This window comes from Plectrocnemia conspersa, unplaced genomic scaffold (assembly GCF_051122295.1).
Source record: "Plectrocnemia conspersa isolate PC_06_02 unplaced genomic scaffold, ASM5112229v1 ptg000012l, whole genome shotgun sequence".
Lineage (NCBI taxonomy): Eukaryota > Metazoa > Arthropoda > Insecta > Trichoptera > Polycentropodidae > Plectrocnemia > Plectrocnemia conspersa.
Window position 1 is genome coordinate 6948221 of NW_028277176.1, and position 16306 is coordinate 6964526.

General features: G+C 26.6%; 1 protein-coding gene across 11 annotated transcripts in view; it reads left to right on the forward strand.

Moving 5' to 3' along the window:
- Positions 1 to 16306, forward strand: part of Lmpt (four and a half LIM domains protein limpet) — a 187282-nt gene that overhangs the window by 143010 nt on the left and 27966 nt on the right. For 10 of the 11 annotated variants that reach the window (XM_088201038.1, XM_088201033.1, XM_088201032.1 and 7 more), the window contains one exon: positions 10356 to 10556. In XM_088201038.1, coding sequence (XP_088057164.1) covers positions 10356 to 10556 — 201 coding nt within the window. Of the gene's footprint in view, positions 1 to 9498; positions 9723 to 10355; positions 10557 to 16306 lie in introns of those variants that run through there. The other variant, XM_088201044.1, reaches the window with a different exon arrangement.

Here is a 16306-nt window from a genome sequence, read left to right on the forward strand (position 1 = left end):
ACGCGTTTCCTTTTCTGAAAAGGTATTCTGAATGAGACTGTTGAACCTGATGATCGATAGATCAATTTTTTGATCGAGACGCTGTAAGCGTTAAACTAAGCTTTGATGTTGAACAGTTAATGTGCAAGCGATTTATGAACATTCATAACGATGTTCTACTGTACTTTATTGATGCAAATGCTATTACAATATTGGAAACATGTCAGTTAAAGGAACAGATAATCTGATATTAAATATCAAGTTACTCTAAAAAGATTGGTACTTCAAAAATTTGCACCATCTTAATTAAAAGAAATTAATAGTAATATTATTTTAGGTATTTTGTTATGTTGTATTAATATTCTTGTGTGTTATCTATTATATATAATTATTATATTTTTCCTTTTTGCTGTTCTCTCTTTTTTATAAAATAATATTAAGCTTTTTGTTTAGTGCACCTATTCTAAAAAAATATGAAGTTTTGAAATAAAATAGAAAAGTAAAGAAATAAATTATCCTATTTTTTTCTTATTACAAATAAACTCTTGAAAACAGGAAATCAACATTTTCATAAAATCATTGCTTTTGAAAGTGAGCTATGTCCATTGGGTCCTATTAAAAACATGTTTTTTGTTTAAATAACGCGAATACAATTATTGCTGAATATAATTTTTCATGAAAAAAAACCGTAAATAATATAAAATAAGTCTATTATTACTTACTAATATTGTTAAATCCAACAATAAGAACATATAAACTTGCCCCACTTTCAAAATCAACGGCTTCATATATTATAATTATATTGGACTAAATGAAAAATAATTTAATAAAATTTTTTCTATATAATGTTCAAAAATGAAGTATTAAAATCTTATTTTTAATTAACTTTTCCTAATAATTTTATACTTGAGTTTCATTTCAAGTATTTTTTAGTTAAATTACAATAAATTGGTGTCTAGTACCTGAAAGACCTGGTTTCAGGTACCATACGGACACTAGTGTTCTTTTAATTTTTTATCGTGTCTGGATGATCAGAATTAGTGATTATTATTGTAAATTAAAATTAAAAAAATTATCATTAAAATTATATTATAAAACACCAAAAAATATTTTGGTATTATTTTTATAGTGATTGATTTTCATATTACATTTACTAAAGACAACAATTTCAGAAAGTGATTATTTTTTTTATAATTATATATTTGCACTTATGTGAATTGTATTTAGTGAATCCACTTGTGATTAAACATTAAAGTTTTTTGAAATGTTTTTGAAATATGATCTAAAATACTAACCAGAATAAATAAATATGACAAAATGTCAATAACCAATATATGAATGCTTCGAATCTCATATGTACTTTATATCATGTATGAGAGATCAAAATTAGTGAATATTAAATAATTTAATTCTGATCGATAATCATAGATTGCGTTTTCTTAGATGTTTCTTATCTCACGGATGAATATCGTGATTAATCAAGCAAGCTGTAATAACATTTCATAATTATTAAAATCATTATATGAAAAGTCACTGATTTACAGATTCTTCTACTTGCTTAATAGTTATTGATTGTGTTCGCCCTGTTGTAACGCATTGGGCTGATAAATAATTAATTAAAATATAAATTATTATAACTTTTTTCTATTAAAATTCGTCTTATAGCGGTACTCAACTTTTATTGATTTTCACTGTATAAAAAAGTCTCGTATTTCTGAGAATTTTTTTATTGTTTTGACACAGAATCCCTAATTTTGACTTCAAATCTGATATTAGGACTTTAACCACTTAATTTTTTTTAATTTACGATTTATTAACAAATTATGTTTTTTTAATTATAAAAGATTATTGTACTAGCTTCATTTATTAGTAAACCAATTAATTTATATTTATTTTTAAAAAGAGATACTGACTCTTGAAGAGAAATAACAGGTGACTCACTAAAAAGTCGCTGGCGATTAAAGGGTTAAGCTTTTAGGTTTATTTTTTTAAATATCGCTGAATTTTAAATTAAATTTATTAGTTTTAATAACTAATTAAATATATTTATAAATTTTAAGTCGTGAAAAATTAGGTATATAGTTTGTTTGGACTATTAGGCATGCCTTTTAAAAAAAATGATTTCTTGAGACCATATATATGTACAAAATTTCGAATCTCTTCTGGTTATCGTAGCGAAAGGTTCTTTTTTATATTAATTTTCTGAGAAATAATGAAAAATAGACTTCTAAATGTTCTGTTTTGCCTTCTGGTCAGTTCGTGCAGTATCCACTATTTCATTTTTTCACCTTTTCTATCGCATTCAAATGTCACGAAACGGTTGCAGGAGAAAGTGGCTTAACCTCAAAAATTTCACACAAACTTTCTGCATTAATAACAGATAAAAATCTTCTACAAGTCGCATTTTCAAGACTAATATCTACTGTACAATTTTATTAAGACCAGTGTTTTACGGTTTGTCTTTGACTAACAGTACCTCCCGCAAATACCCAAATTGATATTTCTCGAATTATTAAAAATGTCTTCAAATAAAAAAAACATTACAGCAAAATTTTATATTTTGTATACATATAAGGAAACAATATTATACATAAATATTTTGTAATAAATATAATTTAATAAAATATTTAATATTTAAAATATCATTATGTATGTATAGTAAAAATACTTAAATTTAATAATAATAAAATTATTAAATAGCACATAATAATATATATTATTAAATTATGTGATCAACTTGATTTATCAATGAGTCTCGCGTGACTGCATTGCTCTCCATCCGTGGAGGACTTGACCGTGATTGTGAATACTTATAGATATATATTATATAAATACATAAACACTGTATTGGCTATATTTAAGCACACGCACAAATTTTCCAAATGCTCAGCATACTGTTCCGAAAAAATCTACTCTCGTCTTTCGTTGGAGAAGAGCGTTAAAAACGTTTCGTTTTAGTTGTTTTTTTATAAGAAACGAGCACGAATTTTGAAACCGAGGCACTGAAAAAGTTTCACTGAACGACTCTTTCACAACGATTATTTCTGTCAATTTGTAAACATTAAAAAAATTATGTATTCATTCAATGTGTAGATCTTATTTCTGGATGGTGGCACAATCCAGAAATAATCTATATTGTATAATATAATATAAGCATGGCATAGGGAGGAAGTTTCGATTTCAGATTGCAGATTTATAGCATATATTATTATGTACACATTCATTCAGAATCAAACTACAATTTTCCTTGCTGAATTATTATAGGCGCGTGTAGGCGAAAATTGCGTAAAATATTTGATAATAAAAAAAATCATCAAACAGCACTTAAAATCTTAACGGCTGATCAATTAGTGTTTTCACATATTTTTATATTTATTAAATGAATTATAAGTGTCATATTAGCCATCTTGAATATATCATACATATAACTTAGCTTCCACTTACGGTTTAGATATTGAATTTTTATGTCCTGAATATATATTTTTATTAAAATTTTTTTTTTAATTATATTCAAGTACAATACCTATTGAATTGTCAAATACTATAACACCTGATGCTATTTTTCTTATTATTTATGAGATTTTTTTAAGGTGTACAATTAATCACATCCAAGAATCGAACCATTTTATGAATGAATTATTAATTTATTTTAATTATTTGACACATATAATACATACATTATTAACCCATTAATATAAAAATATACAAATACAATGAGAAACATACATATATATATATATATATATATATATACCAATATATTTTTAATGAATTACTCAAGAGCTTTTTTAGTATAAATTTCTCTTTTAAAAAAAATTACATATGACTCTTGACCCTTCTTTTTATCATTAAAACCTGGCCATAATAGAGACTGAGATGCTTCGATCCATTGGAGTGAAAGCGGATGCTGAATCGTCTTTGCAAGTAGGTTTGTTTGCAGATGGCGAGTAAAAGTGGCCTGAGTTTTGTGCACGCGGCACAACACCGATACTTGCCAAAATATTACGTCATTCTATATATATAGAGGATAGACGGATCTTGTCCATCTTCTCTTTTATCCCTACGTAAGGCAGACACATACTGGGTGATCGAAACCCTAATCGAACTTACCCCATATTAAAAAAAAATATTTTGTAGCTTAATATTTCGCACTATACTCTGTATATTTCAAGCAATTTAATAGTCACTTCCTCATTGATGAGGATTGCGACCCACACTTTATTTGATTCACCCGTCTAAGAAAAAATCATAATTTTCATAAGCTTTTCCTTAACTAAAATAAATCTTGAAGCTGGATTTTAAAGAGTAAAACCAGTATTCGTTCTTTCTTTTATAGAAAATAAAGAGATAACCACTTTAATTAATTTTCTTCAGCTTATTAAGTAATTGTTTCAGTTACAATGTAACTTAACGATTATATGTGAAAATATTGTTTTAAAACATGATTGAAGAATGCGTAAACGCATTTTTTCATCGACTAACGCTAACGTAAATTAGTTAAAAAATGATTTATAAATCGCATTTTTATTAGTATTTTTGTACCGCTGATTTTTATTTAGCACAATGACTAACTCTCGTGCTGTTTTTTTCCTCCACCTTCTTCATGAAATGCCTCATTATAAACTTGGATGCATACACTATTTTCTAAATAGACCCATCCATAAAGAGCAGAGCCGGATTTGACAGTTTTTCGCCCAAATCGTATCTCGGCCGTTCTATAATTTGTGTCCCACATTCGAGACGCTTCGAATTCTCAATCCAGAAATAGAGCGTTTCGCTTCTGTTTTGTTTGATTTTTTCCTTACTCTATTCACCCTATATATTAAGAGCTTTCGCTATTCAACTAATTGAATATGTGACTTGTTTATATTGTCTTATATAAATAAATTACACGCATTGTATACATAAGAGCGTAATCGCCGCCCACGACAATTAAAGCTGTACGAATGTTTTAAACCCACTGGAGTACAGATTTAAACTAGTCAGACGTTAAAGGTCGTTTAGATTCCGATAGTTATTGATGTTTTATACAAATTAATCGATTTAGAATTATATATGAAAATATATATAAAATACATATCAGTAGAAAGCCACTGTATCTATTAATTTTCAAAGAAAACTCATGTGGTATGTATGCTTATATTATTTTTTTCTAGTGATATTTAATAAGTCAAATAATAAATACGCCAGTAAAGACATATTAATTGTATTAAGAGTCACATTTATAAATTCTTGCGTTGGTGTCCATTTATAAACTTTGAGAGACTTGTTAATTTGAAACAGGTTTATTTACTAAAAATAAATGTAATTGGCTAACTTAATATAAAAATATATATAATGTTATTAATATTATAAATACAATTTATATGTATATACATATATACATAATAAACATTACCAACTTTTAATAACTGTTTTATAAACAAGCATCATCGTACAAAACATGTTTACATGTTTAGCTTATATTTTGCACAAATAGATTTTGTAAAAAAATATTTTTATATAATATTATTTACCAACACAGCACATTGATATTTTCTATCGAGACTAAAAGATCATAATTAATGATTTTTATGTACTTATAAATTCGTTTAATAATCACTGATTATATTTTCAGAGATTTCCTTAATCTCACGAATGAATAATTAAAATAAAATCAGACTAAGTTGTGCATAATGAAATTTAATGTTCTTAGAAGTCATAGATAATTATAAATAAAGTTTTTCCAGATTATAAATATCACATATATCACGAATAATAATTAAAAAAAAACGAGCTGACTGCAAAGTTATTTATTGATTATAAGTATTTATACTAGTTTATAATTAATCATATATTATAGATCTCACGGATATACAGCTTAGTGTCTCACCACTTACTCAGTAGTTGTTGATTGTGTTGACTTCGTTGTAACGCATTTGCTTAACGCAACTTGTGTTTCAACGGAAATTTTACTATAATTTGCATTCATTACTTGACTAATTTTTGGGTATTTCCCAACCATCTGGAAAACCGCCAAAATTCATCCGATAAAAAAACGATAAGAATCCTACAATTCCGACTAGTTATCGCCCCATCAGTTTATTACCCTCATATAGTAATTTATTTGAAAAAATAATCTTTACGGCAATAAAAATATCTTTGGGGAATAAATATATTTTTATTGCTGTAAAGTCAAGACCTTATTTTCAGCTATAAAATATACGTACTAAATAAATAAAATGCATAATATGATTTTTTAACTTTTTAATGTTAAAAACTGTTAAAACTCCAATTTGCTAATTTTGATCTGTATCTATAAATTTTACAAAATAAAAATTTATTGTAGTAATAAAAAATATCCAATTACTATATATTATACATTGTATAAAAAATATAAACCAACTGATGCATATTATACATATATCGTTTTTGAGTATAATAATTCGGTTAAGCTCAGGAGTTATATTATATTATCAATACACTATTAAGCATATTTTTATTATTATTTGCTATAATTAATGACAATTATCGTGATGATAATTATCTATTCTACACTTAGGAAAGCGTTGTTTATATAAATAAATTACTTCAAAGTAAACCATTGAAATATGTACTTATACTATTTTTATGTGAGCTTTTTCTTACACAACGAAGCTTTGATTAATTTATTATCTTAAGAACAGTTTTTCTACAGGAACTTTATAAGTAAAAATCTGTTTTATTTATCATTAATAATTGCCTCTTCATCACAGTATCTAAATAACACAAATATTTAATTATTTTTATTTCAATGATTTTATAGATTTGTTTGTTGCATATAATTAAAAATTATTGCGTTTTAAGACTTCAAATTAAAATATAAAATTCCTAACTTAATAATAATCTAAATAGTCATTTTTATACATATATATAAGCTTAAATAGCTCTTATATTGTAGAATTTGTAATTCCTAAACTTCATCCGTGAGATTAGGAAAATCTAGAAAACCTAATCTCTGATTATAATTATTTAATAATCACACGATATTAATATTCAGGTATTAGTAAGCGATGTATACCACTATTTTTTATGATGATAAATAGTATAAATAACACAATTTAGCTATTCATTTTGCTTTTACACAATTTTAGAATTTAAAATGCTTAGTGAGATGTCTGGTGATTTTTGTGAGTAATGCAATATTTCATAGCCTAATTAATTTAAGCTTAAGATGGTCGCGCATTGTCGTGCAAGAGAATTTTATTTTGGGGATGTTCTCGATTTATTTACAGCTGTTATTTGATAAATACTTTGAATATAAAAAGCGCAACATCAAATATCCAAACAGCACTTATCATACGGTCGATAAATTAATAACACATTTTTTTTTAAAGAAACGCAGAACAAACTTTGAAACAGCGATCTCTTTAGTTTTAGCTCAGTTCATGCGGCACCCATTTATCAAGGTTTTCATAGATGTTTTAGTGATTTGGTCTTTAATTAATAACGAGCCACTTAAAACGTATTGTTTAAATGGCCATTATTTTCTTCCTATTTAACCCTTTCACCGCGGATGGCTTCTATAGAAGTCATCAAGAAAATCGCCAGTACTCATTGGGCACCTAAAGGTGCCATAAACCTTTGAGCCAAATAATATGTTTTTTTAGCATAATTTGAGGCTGTAAATCACTTGAATTAATGAACTAGAATATTTTTTAAATATAGCATAAATAAAAACCGCGGTGAAAAGGTTAATGTTTAACTATTATTACACCGTTTATTTTATAACAGTAACGAGTGGTATAAATCGCTGACTATTGACCTGAAAGACCTAGATTTAAATCCTATATGGACCTTGGTATTTTTATATTTCTATCGTATCTGGGAGATTGGAATTAGTGATTATTAAATAATTATAATTCCGATCGATTATCACAGACTAGGTTTACCTAGATTTTTCTTATCTTATGGATGAATTAAAATCACGAGATAATTAAATAAAATCAAGTTAGGTGGTACATATTAGGTATTGCATATTCTCTAATAATTACGCCATTGTTTATGTGATATAAGTTTATTTATTCATACATTTGCGTTTGAATCAATCTAAAAATATTGGTACATTAATCAATTCTAGTAGTTTTTTTATAACTATAAACTTAAATAAACGTTTTTAGCTACAAATAGACTTATACCACAACAATAGTAATTAAAAAAAATATATTTAATTAAAGGTGACTTTTTAAAATGTATTTTTTAAGTGAAAAATAATAATTAAATTAGAGACATGTTAGAAAACGATTTATTAATAAATAATTATAGTTATGCTATAGTGAATTTATAAATAAACAAGTTTGAAAAGTATATATTATTTAATATAACTGATAATAACAAACTTATTTATATTTTAATATTATTTCTTCTTTACACTTGAAATAGTGAATTATTTATGATGAATATCAGACGCGTACGGTGAGATACATTCCTTTTCGCTCGCTCGCGTGTTAAGTGACGAGAGTGAGAGAGAAGAAATGGGCGTGCGGAACGCATGTAAAACACGCCCTTATCTCTCACTCACTCTCGTCACTTAAAGGAATGAATGCCCAACTCAATATGTAAGATAGTAAACTAATCAATTATGATTATTACGAATGGACTTATTCAGTGCAGTGCAGCACTGTGTAATTATTAATATGAAAATAAGATATTATTATCTGAATAAAGCTTTTTCCACAAATTATACCACTTTAAAAAAAACGGCTCATACTAAAAATATTTTTTAAAAATAAAAAAAAGCAATTTCTGCTGCTTTGCCACCTTTCTTAAACTCGCACAAAAATACACTTATAAGCAATTTTTTAAATCAATAATCAAAGAAGATGTTATCTAAATAATAATATCATGAACACGATTAAGTGACGCATTCGTTAAAAAAATAAGCAACCTAATATATTATATATCTGACAACAAGTTTCGAGTGATAAACTCAAACTAATAATTCACTACTCTATAGAAATATTATATAGAACATACAATGCCGTTGTTAGTCAGATATACATATATGTTAAAACAAATATTTTAATAAATATTAAAACTAGTTTTTTGATTTAAAAATTTATTCGTTTTAAATAAAAACGTAAAACGGATAATTTTTGAAGCACAATTTTGTTAGATAGGGATTTTAGTAGGTGGCAAATATTCATTGGTGACTATCGATTGGAATAATAAATCAGTTACGTGAATATTGATATGCTCTGTTCTCCAAAGAGAGCACTGTTTCAAAAAAAATCTGATACAAATTAGTCTCAATTTCTCTTGTGACCTTTCGTCTCATTCTTGCCGGTGCACTATCCCGTACCTGCGGCGCCCGAGACCAAAACGGCACCCAGCGCCTCCCCAGTATATTCCCCCATATGATCCAAAGTTAAAACGGGACTCGTTATTGGAAACTGGCGCGGGGTGGGGAGGAGAACGAGAACTGCTACTATCCTCTTCGGCTCCAACATTCTGGAAGAATTCCCAACGCTTCTTGGGCACTTCCCGTTAGGAAGGCGGCTCATTCACGACCGGGACGCGGACGAGCGCGCAACCCCCATATACGATCGATATCGAGTAGCCAAATAGTTTTCCTTATCAACAATGGCCGACGTAGACGTGCAAGTACAGTTCACGAGCACCAAGACCAGGAAGGTCAAGAAGACCACCAAGAGGCGCGAATCTAAGGATGGCGGTACTGAAGTTACCGTCACCGAAATCGAGCAGAGCAACAACACCAACGATGGGTATGTGCTGGTGTGGCCTAAACGTGGGGCCATGGACCACAAGACTATCAAAAAAAAAAAAAATCTTCCATCATTATCTTATTTATTTATATATCTTATATATCTCTATTCTTCATCATAGTGCAAGTGGAAAAACGTGAAGTTGTGTTGCTTCAGTGTTTCTACTAAAGTGCATCGATAGAGTGATATCTGCTGAATCTGAGATACTAACACCGTCGATTATCATCATATATACAACACATACACATCACCTTACATCAAAATCAGATTCAGTAGATATTTTTTTGTATTTGTAAATATCGCTTAAACCCACGGCCACCAGCACATACCCGACATAATGAAAGGTACATGAACATACTACAAAAAAACATATGATAAATACAATTTAAATAAAAAAAACATGTACTAAATAATTTAACATGATTGCTCATTCCATATGAGTATTAAAATGACTCAATTATATAAATCTATAAAAACGCTTAATAAATTTGTTCTCTTAAATATTACTAACACTCATTTATGTATTGTATTGTAATCTTACTAACATTAAAATGATATAATATAAATAAATGTTTATTTAAAAATTAAATTTTATTAAATTAGTTATGTAGCTAATATGAGCGTGTGTTGCAGCTTATTTTCAGTGGAGAATACGCAAAGGCCATGAACAAGGACTGGCATTCTGGGCATTTCTGCTGCTGGCAATGCGACGAGTCCTTGACAGGACAGCGCTATGTATTGAGGGATGAGCATCCTTATTGCATCAAGTGCTACGAGAGCGTCTTCGCCAATGGATGCGAAGAGTGCAATAAGATCATCGGTATCGATTCGAAGGTATGTTAAGAAAATTATATAAATAATTAGGAAGAAAAACATAACTCTGAACATCATATTTATTCAATCAATATAATATACAAAAAAAAAACATAAATATAAATTTAAGTTATAAAATAGTTTCCATAATATATTTTTAAATAAAATAGTTGTATTTCGTAATCCATCTTAGATATCCTTATGAAATGATATGTTGAGAATAAATTAAAAAGATAATTCATAATACTTTTAAATGCATTTATATTTTCTATAATTTTAAAACCTATTTAGTACAAATTTTTTAATCATAAAAAAATATAAAAACAATATTATCTTGAAGTATTAATCAAATATTTTATTATATTTAAATTTAAAGTGCATTTATTATGTTATTTAAAGTACATAATTCCCTTTATCTGTATTGTTTTGTGCTACTACTAAATGCCATTTAATAGATAATAATCAGATATGATTTAAGCCAAAAAATATTTTTAGATATTATACCTAATACAAAAAATATGTTTTTTATACTAAGCGATTAAGTATAATGAAGCCAAGATTTTATTTTCACAATCTACAATCGCAATTATATATTTTAAGAAATGGCTCAATGCATAATTATTTTCGTACACCTGAATGTCCATTGAAAGTCAAATCCACTTTATAAAACATTGTATATAAATCAACGACAAAAAACGAGCGATTTGTCATCCGTTTGATTGCTATTTCGATGTAATTTACTACATCCATTGCGAATTGGCGTATTGTAAAATCCCATCCAGCGATACATGACTTTGGCAAACGTTATATTTGGCATCGCAGTAACTGCATTAATAACATCGATATGAACTCTAATTATGTCGCTTTCATCAAGACATATCTATCGATCTGGATTTATTAATGTCAAGTTCTTGTGTAGTATATTTATTTATAAACATTTTTATAAACGTCCATTATAATATTTTTTGCTGATAAGTTTGTCGACTTCAATCGAAGTATTAGAGGTTATTTATTATGCATTAAGATCAGATTTATTTTAATGATATTTAATACAAAATATTTACAACAAATTCATAATGCAATATATTTTAATATAAAAATCAATAATTGCATGATACTCTTAATAATATAAAATATTACATATGATGTTTTCAAATACGATTTTAATCTAATTAATTAATCTGCAAACTTTGATATATTTGGGGTGAATCAGAATCTAAATTGTGTTCCATAGTAAGCCATATATAACAATGATTGATTAAATATAGGTCACCGTAAAGGGACTTGAGCTTTCTCGAGCTTTCGAATTGCACCCGACACCACCCTATCGGATAACGAGAAGAATCGCGTTTAAATCAGTCCCGTCCCACTCGGCCCTCATCTGGTGTGAAAAAAACATATTCAGACGTAATTTATTATTTCAAAACTTGTGTGTCGGCTATGCTGGCAAAGCTCCAATCCGATGTTATATCACAACGGACACGCACGTCCAGAATTGAAAGCTCCTTTAGCGCAGCTTTGAATCGACGCAAGCTTGAATAACTGACCTCACTCTCTCGCTTTGATGGAGAATTTTGTTCGACACATTCTTTATGGAAAGATCATTTTTTTTTGTAAATATTATAAGCTCACAATTTATGTATTCGAATAAATACTCTTCTCTATGCAGATATAAAATAAATTTACATAGTATATTAGAACATGGATTAAGTTCTTTGGCAACTTTTGCGTTTCTGATGATTTATTAACATGCGTATTTTTTAAGTTCTCAAATAAAAATGTATGCTTAAATAATATTATAAATATGGGGATATTAAAAAGCTACACAATTACTTATAACTGTTTATGGAAAAAAGGGCAAAATTTATTATTTTAAAAATTTAATTAAATCTGCAATATTTATCGTTTTTCAATAAGTTCACTTTAATAGATTACTAAAACAAATTACTGTAAAAAATACAATGGTGTATAGTATATTTTAATTAAATTAAATCTTAGGCTTTACATTTAAATTATGATTTTTTTTCATGAAATTTTAGTTTTGTGTAAAAATCACTGTTGCAAATTATTTTTTTATCATGTGCAATCATTTTCTTACTGCTGTTATTTTTATGAATTTATCTTATTCATGAGCTGGTTTTGATAAAAAAAACTACTCAAACTAAAAAAAATTGAATCAATGTTTTTTGCCTTAAAAAATATTATAATATATACAAAAAATCAATATTTTAGAAAACAGCGTATTAGAAATTTAAATCGTTACATTTTTTTATTTGCCAGTAGATATTTTTCCAACTCTAGTTTTTTTTTTATATTTTGAAGAATTTGGTTGAAATCTCAGAATCACTCATATAACGATATTCAATCAAAATCTTAATTCAGATTTAATTTCATTTTAAGAACAGACTATTTTATATTTCGGCAGTGATGCTCCTGCTATGTTCACAAATTTTTGTATTGAAGAGTTATTAAAAATTCGTGACTATGATAGAAGTATCACTGCTGGAATATAGAATCGTAAATTCTCATTGGGATGAACCCTGTAATTTAAATATTATAAATGTTTGCGAACTGTAAAAATAATAATACATAAATTTATTTTAATTTTTATTATATGTAAATATTTGTAAAATATATATATTTTATAAATCATATATTTAAACGCCTACATTGTAGGCTGTTACTCACAACTCGAATTATTTAACCGAAATATGGAATAAAATAGGTTAAGACCAGATAAGAATCAATTTATGGCATCGTGTTTCGTACATTTTAGAATATTATTATTTTATATAAATCATATTTTTATATTTAATAGGAATATTAGTATGTTTATACTATTTATTAAGGTTTTAGGCACTGCTTCTATTTTATTATGTATTTCTTTTAAAAATTTGATTATAACGATATATAATATTTACATCACTACAATAACAGAAACAGCAGTTTTCATGTAATGTGTAAAAAAATATATTTTCTATTATAATAATCTATAATTATAATCTAAATCTCAGCTTTTGATTTATTAAATATATCATAACATATAAATATTTTTACATATTTAGGCAAAAAAATCAAAACGACCATATTTTAAATAGGAATTAATTTATTTTTATACAAAAAAATACAACCTACGCATTTAAAAGTAGCCCAGAAACTAATCAAATATATTCTTGAAATACATACGTTTTTTTAATGTTTTTATATTTTAAAATTACATTTAAATATAAATAAAATTATTAAACACTTTTTTATAAATATCTTATATAGAAATTAATTTATTTTTATCCAAAAAATTACAACATATTGATACTGTTTTTGGCGCATTTAAAAGTAGCCCAGAAACTAATCAAATATATTCTTTAAACAAATACGTTTTCTTAAATGTTTTTTATATTATAAAATTACATTTAAATATAAATAAAATTATTAAACTGTTTTCATGAATAAGGAAATGCTTATTTAGTATATATTAAATTATTTTTATACCAGCTTTATTTATATATTTAATTACTACCATGGTGACCCAAAAAAACAAGAACGACTCTTTAAACGCCATATCTTGTTGATATCTGAATCGTTAATGCAACAGAAAATTCATGCACCTAATTAAAATGTATGAATTTTGTAGTATGTCTGGTTTTTTATTAGTGCAATTATAAAAACATTTATTTATTTCATGCAAATAACATTAAAACTAATATGTATCATAAAAAATAAATACTAAAAGTTACATAATTTATAGATTAAATTAAAAAATCATGTTTATTACACCAATTATAATTAAAGTAAATTTACACCGACTTTTTCTTAATTAAAAATCACTAAAAATGACTTTTACGATTCTCGTGATACTTTGTGATATCACCATTTAAAAATAACGCCATTAAGCTTCCATATAAGTGCATAATACCTAATTCTATTATGTAAATTTAAAAAACACATGTTTATATAATACAAAATTAAATCTTTAAGGAAAAACTTTTGACATTAACCACATAAGGACTTACGTACGCCAAATTTAAAAACCCACATTCACCTTGTAACTGTCAAACATTATATGTAGATTTGTCTAAAGCTCTAAAATTCTAAAGCAAACGATTGTTTAATTTCTAAGATTTTGTTTGAATTGGCAAGGTTTCAAACGGCTATTCAGTCGCGTTTTGTATAATGGAAAAAAAATCTAAGAAAGCGCTTGAATTAAGATTTAATCGAGCTTCTCGAGAGATAAACTATTTATAAATAATAGCTGTGTTTTTCAGCGTCTTTTCAATTTCGAACAGAAACTCGGAGATAAATCATAAGCTATTATTACACGGTTAAAAATATACGGCCGATACATCATAACCTCGGACGAGCGATTTCAATTTATGAAAACGTCTAATGATTTATGAAACTTTTTTTCTGAAGTAGTCTGAATCACTTTTTAAATATTTTTCAATCAATATTTGCGTAATGAAATTAAATATCGCGTTTCTCATAACGAATGGCATGTCACAAGCGTGTCATGCTCCAAAAGAGTGTCAGTGGGTGTACGGTGTAGCCAAAATGCCCACAGCTGAACTTGTCAAAGTGACATGATACGACCGTGACTTAAAATTATTATATTATGTCTAACGTGGATCTAGTTGTTGGATTAACATATTTTTAACGTCGTTTAACTAAAATCATATAATTTATGTGTTTTAAATGTTAATACGTCAGATTTATAGGATTCCTTTTATGTAAAAGATATTAATTATACATAAAATAATCAATGGCAAAAATGCTATTCATATTTTAATAATAAATTCAAAATCATATAAATATATATAAGGGATATCAGATTATATTATTAATTATATTATATAGATTAATTATACAGTTGTTTTCATCTGAAATTCATCGCTACTTGTTTTTGTGTACAGCAACAACATTTTTTTTTGTAATTGAGAAAGCAAATAATCATTTAAAGTTACTTCATTGATTGATGATTGTTGTAAGATAAATTTTAAAATATTATATAGACTGTATATTTATTTCTAAATATCCTTCGTATAATAAAAGTAACTCTTCTTGACCTAAATCATCTTATTGTTTTAAATACTAATTTAATACAATTACTACTTAAACTTCATCGTAAGTTCAACTATTTATAAGCTTAAGTAAATAGTTACGCATTATTGTATTATTATGTTAAATTGTATGTATGCACATGTGCATTTATATTAAGACAATCTTAATATGGAGAATATGTTCCATATTATTGGAATAAGGGAAATGGATTCAACGTACATAATTTTGAAAATAATGTCTAATATCGACAAATAATACAAGAGATATCTCTCTAAAAATTCATAATCTTATAGAAATTATTTTAGCATATCCTATTAAAACATCCGAAATATAAATTAATGGAGAACTTCTACATTGATTTATTACTTAATTTTATTTACGAGTAATCAAACATTATGTAGACATGTTTTTTTATAACTAATAAATATATTTTGTTATTTTGCTTATCGTTAATAAATCCTGTGGTTGTGAAGCTTTTGCTAATGTAAGTTCAAAGTTTATGGCGAAAGAATATATGTATCTTTCAAATATATACAGCGATATTATCAGTGTTCTGATGGACCGTATGGTGCATAATAATGGCAAACTAAGAGTCGTAATATTATTTTTAAATAATTATATAGTGCTCATAGTGTAAATGATTGAATTTATTTAGTATAAACATATATGTATATATATATAAAAATATTAATATATTTCTTCTTGATTTTCTTCCA